The sequence below is a fragment of the Sipha flava genome, unplaced genomic scaffold (genome assembly GCF_003268045.1).
Source record: "Sipha flava isolate LNK unplaced genomic scaffold, YSA_version1 287_pilon_pilon, whole genome shotgun sequence".
Taxonomy (NCBI): domain Eukaryota; kingdom Metazoa; phylum Arthropoda; class Insecta; order Hemiptera; family Aphididae; genus Sipha; species Sipha flava.
In genome coordinates, this window is record NW_020272956.1 from 1 (window position 1) to 16,923 (window position 16,923).

General features: G+C 27.2%; 3 protein-coding genes across 5 annotated transcripts; 1 reads left to right on the forward strand and 2 right to left on the reverse strand.

The window, feature by feature from the left end:
• The first annotated feature begins 1,314 nt into the window (after window positions 1–1,314).
• Window positions 1,315–4,609, forward strand: LOC112685687. Of its 3 annotated transcripts, none has more exons than XM_025557625.1 (5): window positions 1,315–1,389; window positions 1,649–1,980; window positions 3,052–3,179; window positions 3,492–3,609; window positions 4,066–4,609. In XM_025557625.1, the coding sequence occupies exons 2-5, from the start codon at window positions 1,734–1,736 to the stop codon at window positions 4,131–4,133; spliced, it is 561 nt and encodes a 186-aa protein (XP_025413410.1). In that variant the 5' UTR covers window positions 1,315–1,389; window positions 1,649–1,733; the 3' UTR covers window positions 4,134–4,609. The 3 variants fall into 3 exon arrangements, 2 of the variants coding, with proteins under 2 accessions (XP_025413410.1, XP_025413409.1); XR_003148824.1 differs by lacking the exon at window positions 1,315–1,389 and having other exon boundaries at window positions 1,516–1,980; window positions 4,066–4,217; window positions 4,310–4,609; XM_025557624.1 differs by lacking the exon at window positions 1,315–1,389 and having other exon boundaries at window positions 1,516–1,980.
• A 3,165-nt stretch (window positions 4,610–7,774) lies between these two features.
• On the reverse strand, window positions 7,775–10,310 carry LOC112685683. The gene is made up of 3 exons (XM_025557621.1): window positions 10,100–10,310; window positions 7,944–8,009; window positions 7,775–7,883 (listed from the first exon to the last, which is right to left on the reverse strand). The coding sequence occupies exons 1-3, from the start codon at window positions 10,212–10,214 to the stop codon at window positions 7,840–7,842; spliced, it is 225 nt and encodes a 74-aa protein (XP_025413406.1). The 5' UTR covers window positions 10,215–10,310; the 3' UTR covers window positions 7,775–7,839.
• Window positions 10,311–12,383: 2,073 nt separating this feature from the next.
• Window positions 12,384–14,612, reverse strand: LOC112685682 (snRNA-activating protein complex subunit 3). Its single transcript, XM_025557620.1, has 3 exons — window positions 14,368–14,612; window positions 13,585–14,224; window positions 12,384–12,892 (listed from the first exon to the last, which is right to left on the reverse strand). Exons 2-3 carry the CDS (start codon window positions 14,195–14,197, stop codon window positions 12,384–12,386), a joined length of 1,122 nt encoding a protein of 373 aa, XP_025413405.1. The 5' UTR covers window positions 14,198–14,224; window positions 14,368–14,612.
• Between the last annotated feature and the right edge of the window lie 2,311 nt (window positions 14,613–16,923).

Below are 16,923 nucleotides of genomic sequence, written 5' to 3' on the forward strand. Positions count from 1 at the left end.
AACATGTTTTACCCCGTACCCAAAATATTTGTTGAACATTTTAAATACAGTATTGTTTTTTCAATACGTCAGTTGCCACACGTTAGTTTTTTATCGAAACGTTTTCCAATTGAAATACTATCACTAAAGAGATGATCAATGGCGGATTAACCTTCTCGGCGCCCTGTGGCACGCTCAGTGTTTACCGCTCCCTTTTTTAGATACTGTAACAACCCAAAAATCGGTTATCGGGTATGGCCGTCCCGAGAGTGAGAAATGGTTCAAAGGTATTATGGTTGAATAATCATTACCCTATACTTTAATTAAAATATTGTATACATATATTTAACCAAAATTAGATTTTTAAGAATCTACGTATTCGTAGGTATCTATTTAATACCTATAAATTGAGCTTAAAGCGATACTTTTACTTCTCTTAATTATTTACTTCTAAGGCATACCCCCTTGGAAATTCCCCCTCCCCTGGGATAGAAGGTCTGAAATAAACACTGGATGCAGGGAAGTATAAAGACTTACTTCTAAGGGAGAGGGGGGGGCGAATGAAAATTTTTTCTTTAATTCAGGCTCAAAATTGAAATAAAATGTTTGGTAATATTTAAATCGGGTGAATCCTTAATATTTGTGGCTTTTTTTTTTTGTAATATAATGCCGGATCCACTAAGAATCGACTTTTGTGAAGTTCTTTTTAACACCTGTGTTTAGAAAGTTACGCTGGTGTTTTATTTGATTTTTCACTAAGTATGGACCCGACAAAAAGCCCAATTCAGTATTCATAGCTACGCGTAATTTTTTTCGTTATAAAATGATCCACATTAAAAAAATGTAAAATGTGTGTCTCACATATAATCAATTCCTTAAATACGAATTCAGGGGGGGGTGATCGCTTCTTCGCCCCCCCCTCCCTCCCTAAAATACGCCCATGAATTGATAACTACTAGATTTTATATACACGTTATGTGTTATTTTCGTGATATGTATATTTTTCATTCTATTATTCTAATAATTTCAAAACTGGACAATATTTTTTTTTGTCCTGGGGAGGGGATTATCTCCCCCCCTTCATTTTTACGCCACTGCCTACGTAAAAATATGCAGTTAACTATATTATATACATTATTATTTTTATAATATATATTTTATTTTAATAAGTACAAGTACTTATACGTACCTAATAAGTACAATACAATATAGGTTGATTTCAATAATATCATAATATATACTTACGAGTAATTTAATAGACGTCCAAGAAATAAAATTGTACTTGTAGTTGTTCGAACAACGCTGCAGAGAAACAGTCAGTCTTTAGAAGGTATACAAAACTACAAAAGGCGAGGGCGACCAACGTGTTCAGATGTTCACAGCAAATTAAATTGAAAAATAATATGATGGGTACTTATGTGTTTACATACATAATCAATTATAGTCATAATAATAAACCCAAATAATGTAATTACGATTACGACCGTCACTGTGTCAATTAGTATTTACGTATATTGTATAATATGGGTTGAAAATTTAACAATTTAAAACATAAAAAATTTGCCACCCCCTAAAAATTACCGCCCTAGGCTCGAGCCTCACGAGCCTAGTGAATAATCCGTTACTGAAGGTGATGCTATCACGATGATCGTTTTGTTTTGATCGGCAGGGCTTTGAACTACCCGCCGAGCCAAGAGATCTTCAGGAAACTGTACATCACCACGCACACGAGACTGACGCCGTATTTCGTGGGAATGTACGCGGCCCACGTTTACCGAGGCATACGAGCCAGCGAGCCGAACTACAAGTTTTCACATCCGACGCTGCGTTTGTGGGCGATTTTCTGGAGCTACATAGCGTGGATGACGTCCGTCGTCTACTTCTACGAGTACGATTACAACCTCTGGGTCAGCGTGGTTTACGCGTTCGCGTTCCGTCTGGTGTTTGCCGTGCTCGTTTCGGCATTCATCATCGTTTCCACCGTGAACTCTTGTTTCCAAGGTAGGCAACCGTCACGATGTAGCTGGCACGTATGTACAACGTTCAACGGCCATGTTGGAACTCTCCTCGCATAGGTGAAGGGGGAGGGGAAAACTTTCAGCCAACATTCACCTGTAATCAATCGCACCACCGATGGACGGTTAGATGCATAGGCGGATATCGTGGGGGGGTTTACCTAACCTAACCACACCAGACATTAAATAAATCGTGTATTTTAATCCTTGATATTTATAATTTTTATTTGATTTTTTTTGGTATACGAGAATGATCTGGAATATTTACGGACTATCGTTATTGGGGAAAACCATATTTTGTAGGAAATAAAGGAATAGATTTATACAATTAAAATAAAAATTAAAAATGAGTTGCTATTCAATATTATTATGTTCCTATTACCTGTATATAATTGGTGCCTCGATTAAAGTAGGAGTAGCCACTAGTTAGTAGGTTGAAGCGTCTAAAAATGTCTGTTTACGCTAATGGATAAGACAAAAATGTTAAGCCCCCCTCCCCACTGATGTGACCAAATATCCGCCTATGGTTAGACAGGATGTTACGGGTCCCTTGAAAAAAAAAATTATAACAATTTGAAGTATCCAAACTCGGCTAGAAACGTTAAGTGGTTTTACGACACATAATGCTGTGATCCATTGTCCAATGCTCTTTTTTTTTGTTGTTATTAAGGGAGGTACAGAATCATGCAAAACCCCAATCAAATCTCTGCTCGGAGATGACCGCGGTCGCTTATAAAAAATATTATTTTGGAATAATTTTTCTATAACTTTCAAAATCTTCGTAACACGCCGAACCAAAAGTTTTAACAATCAGACACCATTCAAGCTCTTTCGGCGTTTAGACACATTATAATACAGTTTATAAATTTAATTTCATAAGTCAGACGAAAAATGCTCTAAGTGAAACAGCAAATCATTCTTCGTTTAACGTTATAAATGTGTATTTCGATAGGTACAAAATGTTTACATATTTTAACGGTGTAATATGAATGAATATTGCATCAATATGAATTAATATATTACATGATCCTCTCAAAAATAAATAAATATTTTACAGGAACTTGGAAACTTATATTTGCACCGATTAGCAGGCTCGCATATTCGGCGTACATAGGAGGACTCACCATGCAATTATATTATACAGCATCAACACGCACACCATTGTATTTCAATCTAATACGACTCGTAAGTAAATTATATAAAAGAGACCAGGAACTTTTTATGAGAAGAGGGGACGGGGATTTCAGCAAATTTAAACTTATTTACTAATGAGCAAACGTTATTTACTTTATAATACAGTAAATTTTTATAATTATTTACATAATTTACGTAATCAGTTTTTGAAGAATAAACAAAAATAAATACAATTTTATAATAATTAATTGCTATATTATAAATTATAATACTTCAATACCTATAAATTTGTATACACCATACCATACTGTATCCAAACCAATTATATGTATTTTTTTATAGAGTACTATTTTATTTTTTTAGACATGGATTACAATAGGTGATATAACGAATGGATTTTTTATTGCATTTTTCTTGTACATGTTGATCGAGAGTCCGTTTGAAAATCTGCTTAAACTATTGATTGGTAAAATGAAAGAAGGTAATCACTTTAAAGTTATTATTTAAAAATAAGAAAAATTTGAAAAACGTAATCAAATTCAATCTAAATGATTATTATATTATGGTTATATGTTGTAATTTTAAATTCAGAAACACTATAATTTTTATTTTTTAGAAATTAGAAATTATTTTCAAAACTTCAACATTTAACTATTTAAATTAATTTACTATACTAATTAATACTATAATTATAAAATTATTTAAAAATTACTACGATTTTGAATTGTACTCATAGAAAAATGTAATTTTTCATTAAATGTTATTAATTAAAATATAGGCTTATCATTCATAAAGATTGGTTAGTGTATTTTTTAATTAAACCACTTAATTGTATAATGCGAACCCTAGTAACTAATACTCAATATTTTTAAATTTCAGTTACATTAAAAATTATAAAATTTTAAGTATGAATGATTTTTTATCTGTTTCATTTTAGAAATACACAAAGCTGAAGAACGAACACCCAACGATGTAGAAATGACACCAAGGAATATAGAAGAATAATGATAGTAAATAGAAATACAAGTATATTTACAAGATGTAAAAAAATCGAATAAGCCAGCAAAATGATTATGGGAGTAAATATATGTATGCATACGTATTATCAGTAACAGTTGGACGATAAATATGAAATTGTCCTATTTATTAATATTTTTACTACCTTTGACAATCATTACTAGGCAACACATGAGACAGCCCAGATGTATTATAATTCAAATTAGAAACCAGTGTATGAAAATGATGCATGGCCAGATAAAATAATATTATCGACTACCACCCATTTGTACAAGCTATCATATTTTTTACTTAGTAAACATAATGAGCTGAAAAGTTGAATTCTTTATGTAATTCAAAGTTTCCTCGAAGTATATGCACCCGGCAGTGTTAATCAGGAATATATAATTACATGTATAGAATTATATGCGAAAGATAGAGAACATCCATTTTTTTTTGTCTTGAAAAATCGATTATATTATTATTACGAAATTGATCTCATTCACTTTATTATGTGAAGTATATATTATTATATTTAAATACTTAAAATAGAGTTATGTATAATGAAATTGATATAATCATAAGAGAACTGACTATTATTTATTTAATACATAATACCATATCTATGATGATTTTTGTTTTTCTTTGTATTTTTGTTATGTATTGTTACACTACACCAGTGCTCCCTAAACTTTTTCAACTCACGGCGCCCTTTTTGATCTAAGTTTTTTTCAGGTCGCCTTTCCCCAAGTTATAACATAACTAATCTTAAGGACAATTTCAGACTAAATAGTATTTCATGACGGTGTGGCACCCCTGTATGGACATCGCGGCGCATCAAGGCAACGCGGCACACACTTTGAGAACACCTACACTATACGGTTAAGTATCTAGTTATTTTGAAGTGAAGGATGAAATTTTTAGGTACTATAAATACATTATTTTTTTTTTTGGAATAAAAATTATTAAAAACATAATGGCTTAACATGGACAAGTAAAAAATGCTTAAAAATTGGTGAATCCGAAGCTGAAAACAAACGTAATATTTTAAAATAAGAAATGCAGATTGTATAGCATATGTTTTAACCGAAATAAATAAACCTTTTTAATTTGTACTAATCTCCTATTTGAGTATTCTAGTACTATCCCTTGATCCTACCTAAAACCCCAGTGTAATACAAAAAATTCTGACTGGAATATTACCTTAAAACAGGCATAATTCACAAATAATATTTATAAATAATTAACTGACCCGACAAACGTTGTTTTGTCATATAAATTATTTCTAGAGAATATTTTGCTAAAAAAAAAATAACTTATTTAATATAGGCATGTAAGGATGTTGGTAAGGATAAGGATGTAAGGAAGAGGTACGGAGTGCTATGAACGGTTACGACATTATTATACTAACATTTATTTTTTTAATAATTTATTAAAATTGATCCTTTAAAATTATATATATCGCCAATTATGTCAATATTAGTAAAAAAAACAATATCAATTCCTTAATACAATAGGGTGTATAATATTTTTTGGTATCCCATCTTTCTCCAACACAAACAAACTGGATGGTTCGAGAGTACGCCACGTATAATAATCCGTGTGAAAAACATGATCATGCTCAAATTTAAGCCACAGACAGACATCGTTTGGCTTTGAGACTTACTGATAGTCATTGCAAATGCCAATCTAATTGGAAATTGAAGGCGTTTAAATTGTATTGGCACATCTGTGGGTATAATAGGGATTTGAGGTAAAAATATATTTTCACTTGGTGAAAACGGCATCGCGTGCCGTTGCACAACCGTGGTAGGTTGAAATTACGAAGCAAAATAACCGGAGATCCAATCTTCAGTGGTAAATTATGCGGTGGCATGCCTGGTAAGTCCAATGTGTTTAAAAACTATTGGATAATTTACAGCTTCAGTAGCATCGCAAACTGTATCAATAGATTTGTATGACATCACCTCTCCTGGAAACAAATGTTGTGTTCTGAGATTCAATTCGTTGACGTCCACATTTTTTGCTGCTATAATTGCTCTTTCTGCCAGCCACTCATGATTTGTGTATTTTCTGTGTACATTGGGAAATATCTGGTTAATGAGAGCATATTGCGATCAATGATCGTGCAGAAATCGGTCGGTAATTGTATGCATCCTGTTTCATCTGTAGTAACTTTCACATCACCGGTATCTAACAATTTTTTTGAGAATCTTCGGCACGCAGCTTTTTTTATTGAATCACAAGTATCGTAATCATTTGCTCTCTATCTTTACATACATTTCGACCATGAATTTTTGACAAAGCTCATGACATCGTAGAATAACTTTGTCTTGATCGCGTCTAATCATCAACCGATATGCATAATAATTCTTCGAACTAACATTCTTATTTGTTTTGGCACCTGTTGCGGAATCTTTTTGTTTAATATTTATGCAATACCCGTCATTTAATACCAAAAATAAAATAAATAGTTTTTAAGTTTTTTTAATAGTTTTATTTAATAATTCATTTTCAATTGTGTAGTTATCGATCGGGTCATAAATTATTAAATTAAACTATGATTTATTAAAAAATAGTACTTTTCCAAAATTTTTTTTCGTACAAACCTTCTCCTAACAATTACGAACAATTAAAAAAAATTTGAGCCAATCGGCCCAGCCGTTCTCAATTGATGAAATGTTATACATTTTTGGTTCCATTTTTATAAATATATAAATTAAATTTATTTTCTAAAAGTTTAAAATACATTTAATTTATTTTGTACACTTATCTCCATTATCAATTTGCTATAAGTATTGTTGATTGTAATAGTTTAATATGGAAATATTTTGTTTTACTGGATCATCGAATTTAAAAACAGTTACTTCGCACGGATTAACTTCGACCGTTACTATTAACTAATTAATTAGTAACTTCATTAAGTTACCGCGTGTGCATTTAAATGACTGGAAGCCTTAGATATTATATTATATATATACCTATAACTTATTCATTAAATTGTTACCAAACTTAGAAGTCATCAGTTCACTGTTACACTGTGTGGACGATATTCGCAAATCGTTTTTCTATTGTTTACTTAAAATTTAAACAATGTTCACGTTTTTATTTATTTAAAATATCTTAACTTATAAACTGTATTATTTGCTTTATCCGCTTTGCGGAATTAGATGTTCAATTAAAATGTAAAAGTTTTTAAAATAATGAAATCAAAAATAGTAATTTTATTAGTTATGCATCTTGATTACAGCTGCATTCGAATACCTTTAGAAAAAAATATCGGTACAGATTATATTTTTGCCATATTAAATTATAATTATAGTAGATTAGTTGAAAATATTTTTCTCTAAATTTATTTATTTTTTCTATTTATATACTAGATTAGTACAAGGTTATTTTTTATTTGTATATTTTTACTTATTATATAAAGAGACAGTGTTTGTTTGTTTGTTTGCCTGCAAAAATCTACGGCACATAAGTACTTAATATACTTATGAGTATATTATTCTTGTAAATATTTTTTCATTTTTTTAAATAAAAAATATGTTTTTTTCACTTACCTACTAACATTTATTATACTAAAATTTATATTTCTATAAAATTACTTTGCGTTTAAGTATATACATTATCAAGTAATATAATTTTACATATTTTTCACTTAAAATTCATATTTAATTGAGTTTTTGTTGGTTTGATAAATCATAACATAATGATACTAATTTGTTTTTTTCTCAAATGGATTGGTCCATTTACTCAAGTCTAAAATAAAATATAAAAATTTTGATTGGATAAACAAATAATCAATAAAATATAACTTACTTCCACCACTTTCTGGTTGAATTCTAGACTGATCTAATTGTGCACGGTTTTCCTGCTGTGATTTTTCTAAAAATATTTTAATATAAGCAATACATATTATATTTATGTATATTAATAATTTCTAAAAACAAAAATGTAATTACACAATTAATATTATTAATAATTTAATAATATATATAATTAATGATTAAATATATAATTCAATAGTATTAATTAGTTTAATCCTACATTATGAAGTTACAAATAAGTATGGTAATTTTATGGATAAGTAGTTAAAAATGTGGATAGCATTTAAATGAAAATTTATTTGATAGTTGTTAATATTAAAAAAAAGTTTTTTTTCTCTCTTTTAGCTGTAAAGCAATTATTATTTATAAGAAAATGAAATTATGTATTAAGACAATTTGTTTTTAATTTTAAAAATTAATATGTAGATACTATAAGTTTTCAAAGTTGTTATTAAAATTGGAAGTAATGTATGTTGATTATAAATATAAGGAGAAGTGATAAAATAATATAAAATCCAGTAAGATATAATTAAAGATAAAAACCTATCAACACTTTAATGTATCTACACGAATAATTGTTTTATTTATGGTTATGGGTAATTTTGAATATATTATCCACATAACCTTTGTTAAAATTGTAATAATTGAATGTATTAGATATGCATAGTTTTATCAATGTATTTGAGATATATGGTGTAATTATTAAGCAAAATAAATTATTTAATTATCACTATTTAAAAATCTTGAAAATTCCTCAAATGTTTTGTGAAACCTGGAATTACAAAATTCACTTTTATCAGATTAAACATTTAATAGTAGTTCACAAAGTATCAACATATTTGTATGGTTTAAATTGTACATATATTTTATTATTTACTTATAAATTTGTATTATATTGGAATATTTATATTTTATTATAAATAACAAACCGTATAAAATATCTCATGGAATAATGATTGATGATTAATCTTAGTTTATTTCTATAGCATTTTTGGAAATGCACTCAAAAAATAATTTGGTTTTTAAATTTGTAGTACTCAGTAATATGAACAAGAAGTCCTGAGGAGTTCTTAACAAGTTTGTAAATAGACAACCAAATACTTCAGTAAACCGACTTGTAATAAATTATTCTAAATCTGTGAACAGGTGAAACATGGGTCTTACCATTCCAAAGTAAACATAGAACTGATAAATATTGGCATTGATTAAATTTCTTCTCTAAAAGTAGATACAAACAAAGTAACATTTTGCTAGCAACATATTGCTAATGGTATAGCCAACAAATATCTCAATAACCAGAAACAAGTTGTTGGATACTTATCTACATAGGGTAGGATAATATCAAAAAAATTTGTTATGTGTTGCTTGTAATCATGTTTTCCACTCTAAATGGAAAACATCGTTCAGTGTGGAAGGTGTTGTCAACAATATCACAAATTAAAAACGGCCTGAACATATTGTCTGTATAGACGGTTATACATATTGGTATTATTTATTTTATTTTATTTACTTTTTCATAATGTTGTAGTTAAAAGACCTCATAATATAACTTATAACCAAAAGAGTAGCGTACTTCAAAATAAATGTGGATGAAATATCGAGGAAAATGAAGACCTTAAAAAACACAATTTAGTCAGAACGGAAGAAAATTGGAAAGAAAAATATAACTAACTGATGTGGGTTGTGGATATGCAACTATTGGTTTGAACTTACATTGCACCTTACAGTTGATAACATGTATCCAGATACAAGTATCTCCATCCCATGAATTTTTTGCCAAAATCTGGCAACATGTTTTCCTGTCTGTACATACATTTAAACTAGTGTAAAAATATTTTTACGTCATACTAAATAACAGAACATTTGACTTCGTCCTTAATTTGACAAAATGCCTCAATCAAAGACTACATAAATCTAACATGCTACTAAAAATAAATTCATTTAGTATATATATATATATAAATTCATTCTCCAATAAAAGGTATCTTCTACTTAAAAACGATAGAATTAATGCTAGTTAAATAATTAAGTATTTCTTTTACAATAACACAGCAAAAAAATTAACTATAAAATATAATTTTGTACACTTTTAATAATGTTAATGTAGCATCATACAAAGGTTAAAATAATAACTATAAGCAAACTTACTGTAATCGTCAACATGTGTCATTGGATATATAATAATAGGGTAAGTAGCTAATCCTATACTTCCGACGAAAGCTGATATAAATGCCACATACTTCCATCCTTTCAAATAAGCCATCAAACTTGAGATATCTCAAAATGCAATGTTAAAATGTACTCATAAATTATTTAAATTCTTAAAAAAATAAAAATAAATTAAAAATGTTTGGTTATCATAAAATGCACCAGGATTTTAAATGATAATTTGATATCTTTGTTATCAAATTCATAATTTTAACATCTGGATTTATTATTATTATTCATATATTATATTCTGTGGTAACACTATATCATATTTTCCTGAGGCAGCAGATAATCCTGTGACTAACCCATTATTCTCTTATGAAATAAATTTGTTCAATGTAATAATGGATACAATTACTAACAGTTTTGAAAAAAGGTATGCAATACATGGAATATTATGTGCAGACTTTTCATGTCTTGATCATTCAGAAAATGTACAGTCAACTGTATTAAAACGAGTATTTGAATCAATTTCACCGTTTTAGTCTACATTAACATTAAATGATCTTCAAGTTAAGTTAAAAGATTTTCGTTCTAAATGGTAAAATTTAACAAAAGTATTCAAACACATTATTCTGAGTTAAAAAAGACGATTTTGATAACAGTGATGAAAATCAATATGAAAAATATGAATTAAGTAGTAACAGACATGATGAAGGCAGTTGTATTAATTGTTGCTAGAACTTCATAGTTCATTATAATTTGTTTTTCGAAGTGTATTCTAGACTATTTTTATGTTACAAATCAATTTTAACTCTGTCAGTTACGCAAGTATCTTGCAAACGTTCATTCTCAAAATGAAAAATATTAAAAAATGCTTTAAAGAATTCATTAACACTAGAGTATTTAGAATTTTACATGCTTATACCCTTAGAAAAGATATTTTATCAAATCTTGATAATGAGGATTTTCTTAATATTATTCCAACAAAAAGTATTTCGCTATAAAAAATTTTACTTTTTGAATTTTTAAAAATTATATTAGATTTTAATTTTAATAATTTTCCTTCTTTTTAAATAAATAAAAAACAATATTAAATAATATTGATTAATATTTATATATTATTTTCTAGGTATATAATTATTTATGTAAATACATTTGATAATATGCTACTTTTTAATGTCAAGCTTAGTGTGTCATAATTTTTTCAAAATGCTATTTTTTAAGTTGTACTCTGTATGAAATACCTATAACATGTAGAATCAAAATAAATTTAAAGTTTTCAAAAACTTAGTTATTACATTATTAATTTGAATTATTTTATATTATTAATTTTTCATCTATATCTAATATCTATGTATTTGGGTATTTAGTGTTTTTAGGTTTCATTAGAAAAAAAGTTTTGGTATCCCTGACTGTTGCCGTATACTACACAGTAGACAATTTGTAAAATAATTAATGATGCTGCCTCATTAATGTTTTCTTGTTAAATTTTTTTTCCTCTGGTCATACGACTATTATCTTTAGACAAGGCAAGAATTGTTTTCTTGCATGGCACCAGCCATTAATATACGTGAATCTATTAGTTATAAAAATAAAACTTATCCACATATAGTCATATTGTACCATATCCAATTTTATTTTTATGTTTACAATCTACAACTTACTAAAATTAATAACCTTAACTTGAAGTACCAATTGACAAAACAATGACTGAAGTTAACACCATAAATATTAATAATTATTAAAATTTAACATGATAGGTGTGTACTTATTTAAATTTGTGGTTACAACCTACATACATGAAATATTTAAGTGTGTAATTAATTAAAAAATGTTTATATTAAAAATTCTATGGTAACAATAATACTATTAAGTTTATAGAGGAAAATCAAATATCTTTAATTTTCTGATTTTAAATCCAGAAAGTTGTTTTTGATTTTAAAAATGTTTGTTCAAATCTTATATCAGATTGTTCAGTTATTTGAAATTAAAATAATGATTATTTACACATTTATTTTCAGATTTTAGATAGTTTATATGAAATACATATGAATAAATATGGCAATTATATTATTTCAAGATTATTAAAATTTATTTTATACAAATTGCATTACATAGTATTCAACAATGACGAAAATAGTTAAATATAGATAACATTGCAAAACTACAAAGTTACAATATAATTAAATAAATACAATAATAGCTAATAAAAATAGTAACTTTTCAATTAATTACATTTTTTTTTAATAGTGTAGTAGTCAGTCATAAGGTAATTTAAATATTATTTTTTCCATTTTAAAGTTCTATAAGCTTTAAAATCTGTTATTTTATCCCCTAAATTATCATAATTAAATGATATATAACAAGAATCACACATATGATTTACTGTTACAGGAGTTCTAACATCATGAGACACCATAACAAACTTAGCTATATTTTTATTACAAAATATACAGTTTTTTAATTTTTCTTTTGCCATACTTATTATTCTTGGATAATTATTCTGGCCTAGACAATCAGAACTTTGAGCAAAACTGATTTCATTAAAAATAAATAAATGTTCACAGCGTCCCAAATGTTGATAAATATAGGGTTGACCAATGCATACCTCCAGGTCTAAAAGTTTTGTATCAATTGACAATATATCTCTAATAGGATAACCATTTTCTTCAGCCCATTTTTTCATATTTTCAGAATGCATTATTGTTTTATTATCCGGTAAAGTGTCCACGTAAATTGTATTGTTTATATAGAATAAAGAATGTTTCAAGTCCGATTTAGCTATAAATTCTGAAAAATTATGACATACATTTAATATGCAAGTTTTTTTAGTTTAACAATTTATTATAAATATTACAATAAACATAAGATAATATATTAAAGGCTTTTCAAACAATGTTTTCAATTCTATATCAACATAATTTATAAAATAAAATTTAAATGTACAAAACAATTTTAAATTATTTCTGGTTGATTATATTAAACTTCTTAAAAAAAAATAAATATCTAATAAAATAATAAAAATTAATGAAATTCACAGAATAATAAAATATTATCTGTTATTGTCATAAATTTATGCAATATTTAACTTAAGTTAATTTAAATTGATTACTCATTTAAATACTGGCAATTATAAATAGCTATGGATAAAAAGTGATTACTGAATGAAGTTTATTTTTTAGTATGAGTTTTTATAGTAAAAATATACATTTATTAATAATTAAATAGACCGTTATCGCTTTTTTACTTGTGTATATTATGTAAATTAATATTCTAAACTTCATAATAAAAAAATATGCGATTCATTACTTTTTCATTTGATTTATTATAAACATATAAAATTTATTTATGAAATGTATTATTTATTATTATTATTATTGAAATGTATTTATTTATATAATTAATCTATGGAAAAAATAAATTATTAAGAAATAAAATATAAATATTCTAAATAAATAATAAATGTATAAATTTTAAATTACCTAATGGTTTGTAAGGATTTGTACTTATATCTCCACTGATTTCACTCTCTGAGTTATCACATTTGAACCCATTTTTCAAATCCTGAAGAGTCTGAGTATCATAAAATTGAATTACTTCTTTACAATGTGGAATAACAGCTTCATCTGGATCTTGATTTTTCATCCAATGAAATGGATAGTAAAATGAAACTGTAATTAATAATGTTTGGCCAGGCGTTATATTCCCTCTTGGAGTAAAATTAGGAAGTGGAGTGTACAATTTCGTTCTCTTTTTCTGGTATAAATCATTTTTTACTCTTTTTAGTGTATGAAGATCACCTTCAATAGAATTATATATAGGAAGAAGACAACGAGCACTTAGTGCATTAGGTGATTCAAAAATATGTTGATAATTATGTTTCTGCAATTCAATTTCACATTCTTTCATATCTTCTATTAATTTTGATGTATCAACATTTGGATTGATTGATTTTAATTTTTCTAATACACAGCGTTCATTAGCTTTAGATGCTTTAACATCATATATATTAAGAAAAGCATTATCTATCTTAAACTTTCTAATATTTATAGTTTTTGAGAAGTAACCACCAACAAATTCAGTGCTGAATTCCATTATTGTAAATATTTACTATGCAACTTTCTGTAACATAAAAATTTAAACATACATTGTATCAAAATAAAAAAATAAAATGTCTACATTTTAATAGTTTTAAATATTGCAACAATATAATTTCAACTATAGGCAGTTATATTGCATTTTAAGTTAAGCAAATACTTAATTACCACATTAACTGCAACAGTTACTTTGCTATATACTTTTAACACTAACTGGCAACTCCACATTACTTAATCTTTTAAACGATTATTTTATATGATGACATATTTTATAAATACTTGAGAATCTCATCGGCAAAAGTACATATCCAGGTACCGAGAAAAATAAAACAGAAAAAAACAATAATGATAAAAATATTAAAATTCAAAAAACTATTACAACGATGGTATCTCACAGATTAATTGGTTTTGATAAGGTTATCATTTTTGTTAACTCCAAACTACTACCAAGTTTGAAGTCAGACTGAGCTAGACTGTTTTATTGTTTCATTTTATACTACTTTTAAAACTTTAAAACAAAATTCTGTTATATTATTCTGTAAAAAAAAATTTTTGTACTCGTTATTTCAATTTTTTTTATTTTATATTTCTTATTAAATTATTAAAAAATAAAAACACTTGTTTATACATTTTATTAAGATAACTTATTTACTGCTTTTGTGTATATTATTTGTTATTAACAGATGAATAATGTGTATGTAATGTAATATGTATATGCGCTCAATTGGCATAGTTTTAAAATTATTAACTTCACTAATTACAAAATACTATATTTATTCTTTATTTATAAAAATATAATATTCTATTATCTACAAGTACCTAATAGAAAATCTATTATATGCGTATACGAGTACTTACTGTATACCTATATATTCAGTGCTCGAATTGGGAAAAATTAAGTAGAGGAGCTCAGTCCAACGATTTAAAAACTGCGTTTTTAACAACTAGGATGAACGTGGCGTCCCCCCGTTCCGGTGAAAAAATATAGTTGGGGTAGGTACGCACAAAAAAAAAAAAAATAGTAGAGGAGCTCCGTCCCCTTGCGCACCCCCCACCCCCCATTCAAGCACTGTATATATTATATAATAAATTACCTATATGTGAATATGTCAATCTTTTAACATTACAATTTAATTATCCCACTTAACAATATACATACTATTATGTATTAATCATTACCTATTGGGTATTTATTTTGCTGTATTGGATAATTTATGTATATATATTTATGTATTAATGTATTATATTCTGCAGGTTGATATTATGAGAATACATTTGATGAAATCAAACACACATGTGTTGAAACATTATAAACCTAAGCTGGCTGAAATTATTAAATTTTAACAACCTTTCAAAAATGTTATTTACTTATACAATATAACATGGTGCTCTTCGTTGTGTTTGTACTCAATTTTGATTAGAAAAGATTAGAACACCCATGTGTGGATACAAGGGGGGGCTATGGGAGCTAAAGCCCCCCCTTAGACATTAGGTAAAGCCATATCGGACGTAAGCACTTAAAATATTTAAAAAATTGGACATAAGAAAGACTTCGTACTAAACGATATGCGCAACGAATTATGGCAGTAATTTGCTTTACTGACTCCTCCTTTTTTCATTTCTAGATCCGCACTTGAGTGCACCTATTGAAATATGCGATTAAAAAAAAAAAATTGGCTTAGGGCCACTAGTTTGTAAGTGGGTCGGTAACGTATAGAAAACTGGGTGGTCGAATTTGTCCAATCCGGCCCTGTTTCTTAGTGTATTGAATGTACAGCCCTTATAATAAAACAAATTTTTGAATCGTTCTGATTATTTAAAAATGGCTAATTTACTGACCAAAACGTTAACATTTGATTATTATGTAAAGTTAAAAAAAGGGAGTTTTTTATAGTTCATTGACAGTTTAACGTAACCATTATTTATTTGACTGTCTTACATCGAAGTAGTGTAAAGATTAGTTTGATAATTAGGTCGTCATGTAATCGGAATTCACAATACACTGACAGTTTCAGAGAGGAGATGGAAAATACAAACTTCGGAATAATTTAAAAAATATGTTTTTATTAACATTTAGGTATAAAATCTTTATTAAAAAAAAATATTTTTTCTTGACCGTTAAATTAAATATGAATTCTATTACATCCTAGGAAAGAAATGAATCTAATGAATTGATTAATGTATGTTAAAGGTTAGCAAGAAAAGGAAAAGAAAAAGGCAGTTACGAGAAACATAGAGACAAAATTTCTTACGTCTCACTATTAAAGGCTTACTTTAAATTTTAGTAAGAAGATGAATAAATGCTAAAACTTTTTTATTTTTAGATACAACAATAATTTATTCTTTGCCTACGGAAAATTTGATAAGTTCCAGAATCAATTTGTGCAACAAATGTAACAATGATCTCGAAAAATCTGAATTAATTTCAGAATTGCAAGGCTTTAAAGAGTATGTTTACAACTTGAACTTGATGAATATCTTAAAAAAGCAAACTTTTTTGAAATGTTGATTTAAATTACAATTATAGATGTACCTACATTATATATTTTACAATATAAAATACGAATTTAACGAGGCATGAGCGTACATACATGGCTTCTACAAAATGTTTATAATTAATAATTCGAAGAGTGAGTGTGTAAAAATGTATACTTACATGTATATATATATTACATAGAGGCACGTGTGGCTTCTATGTAGACTATAAATTATCGATAATAATTT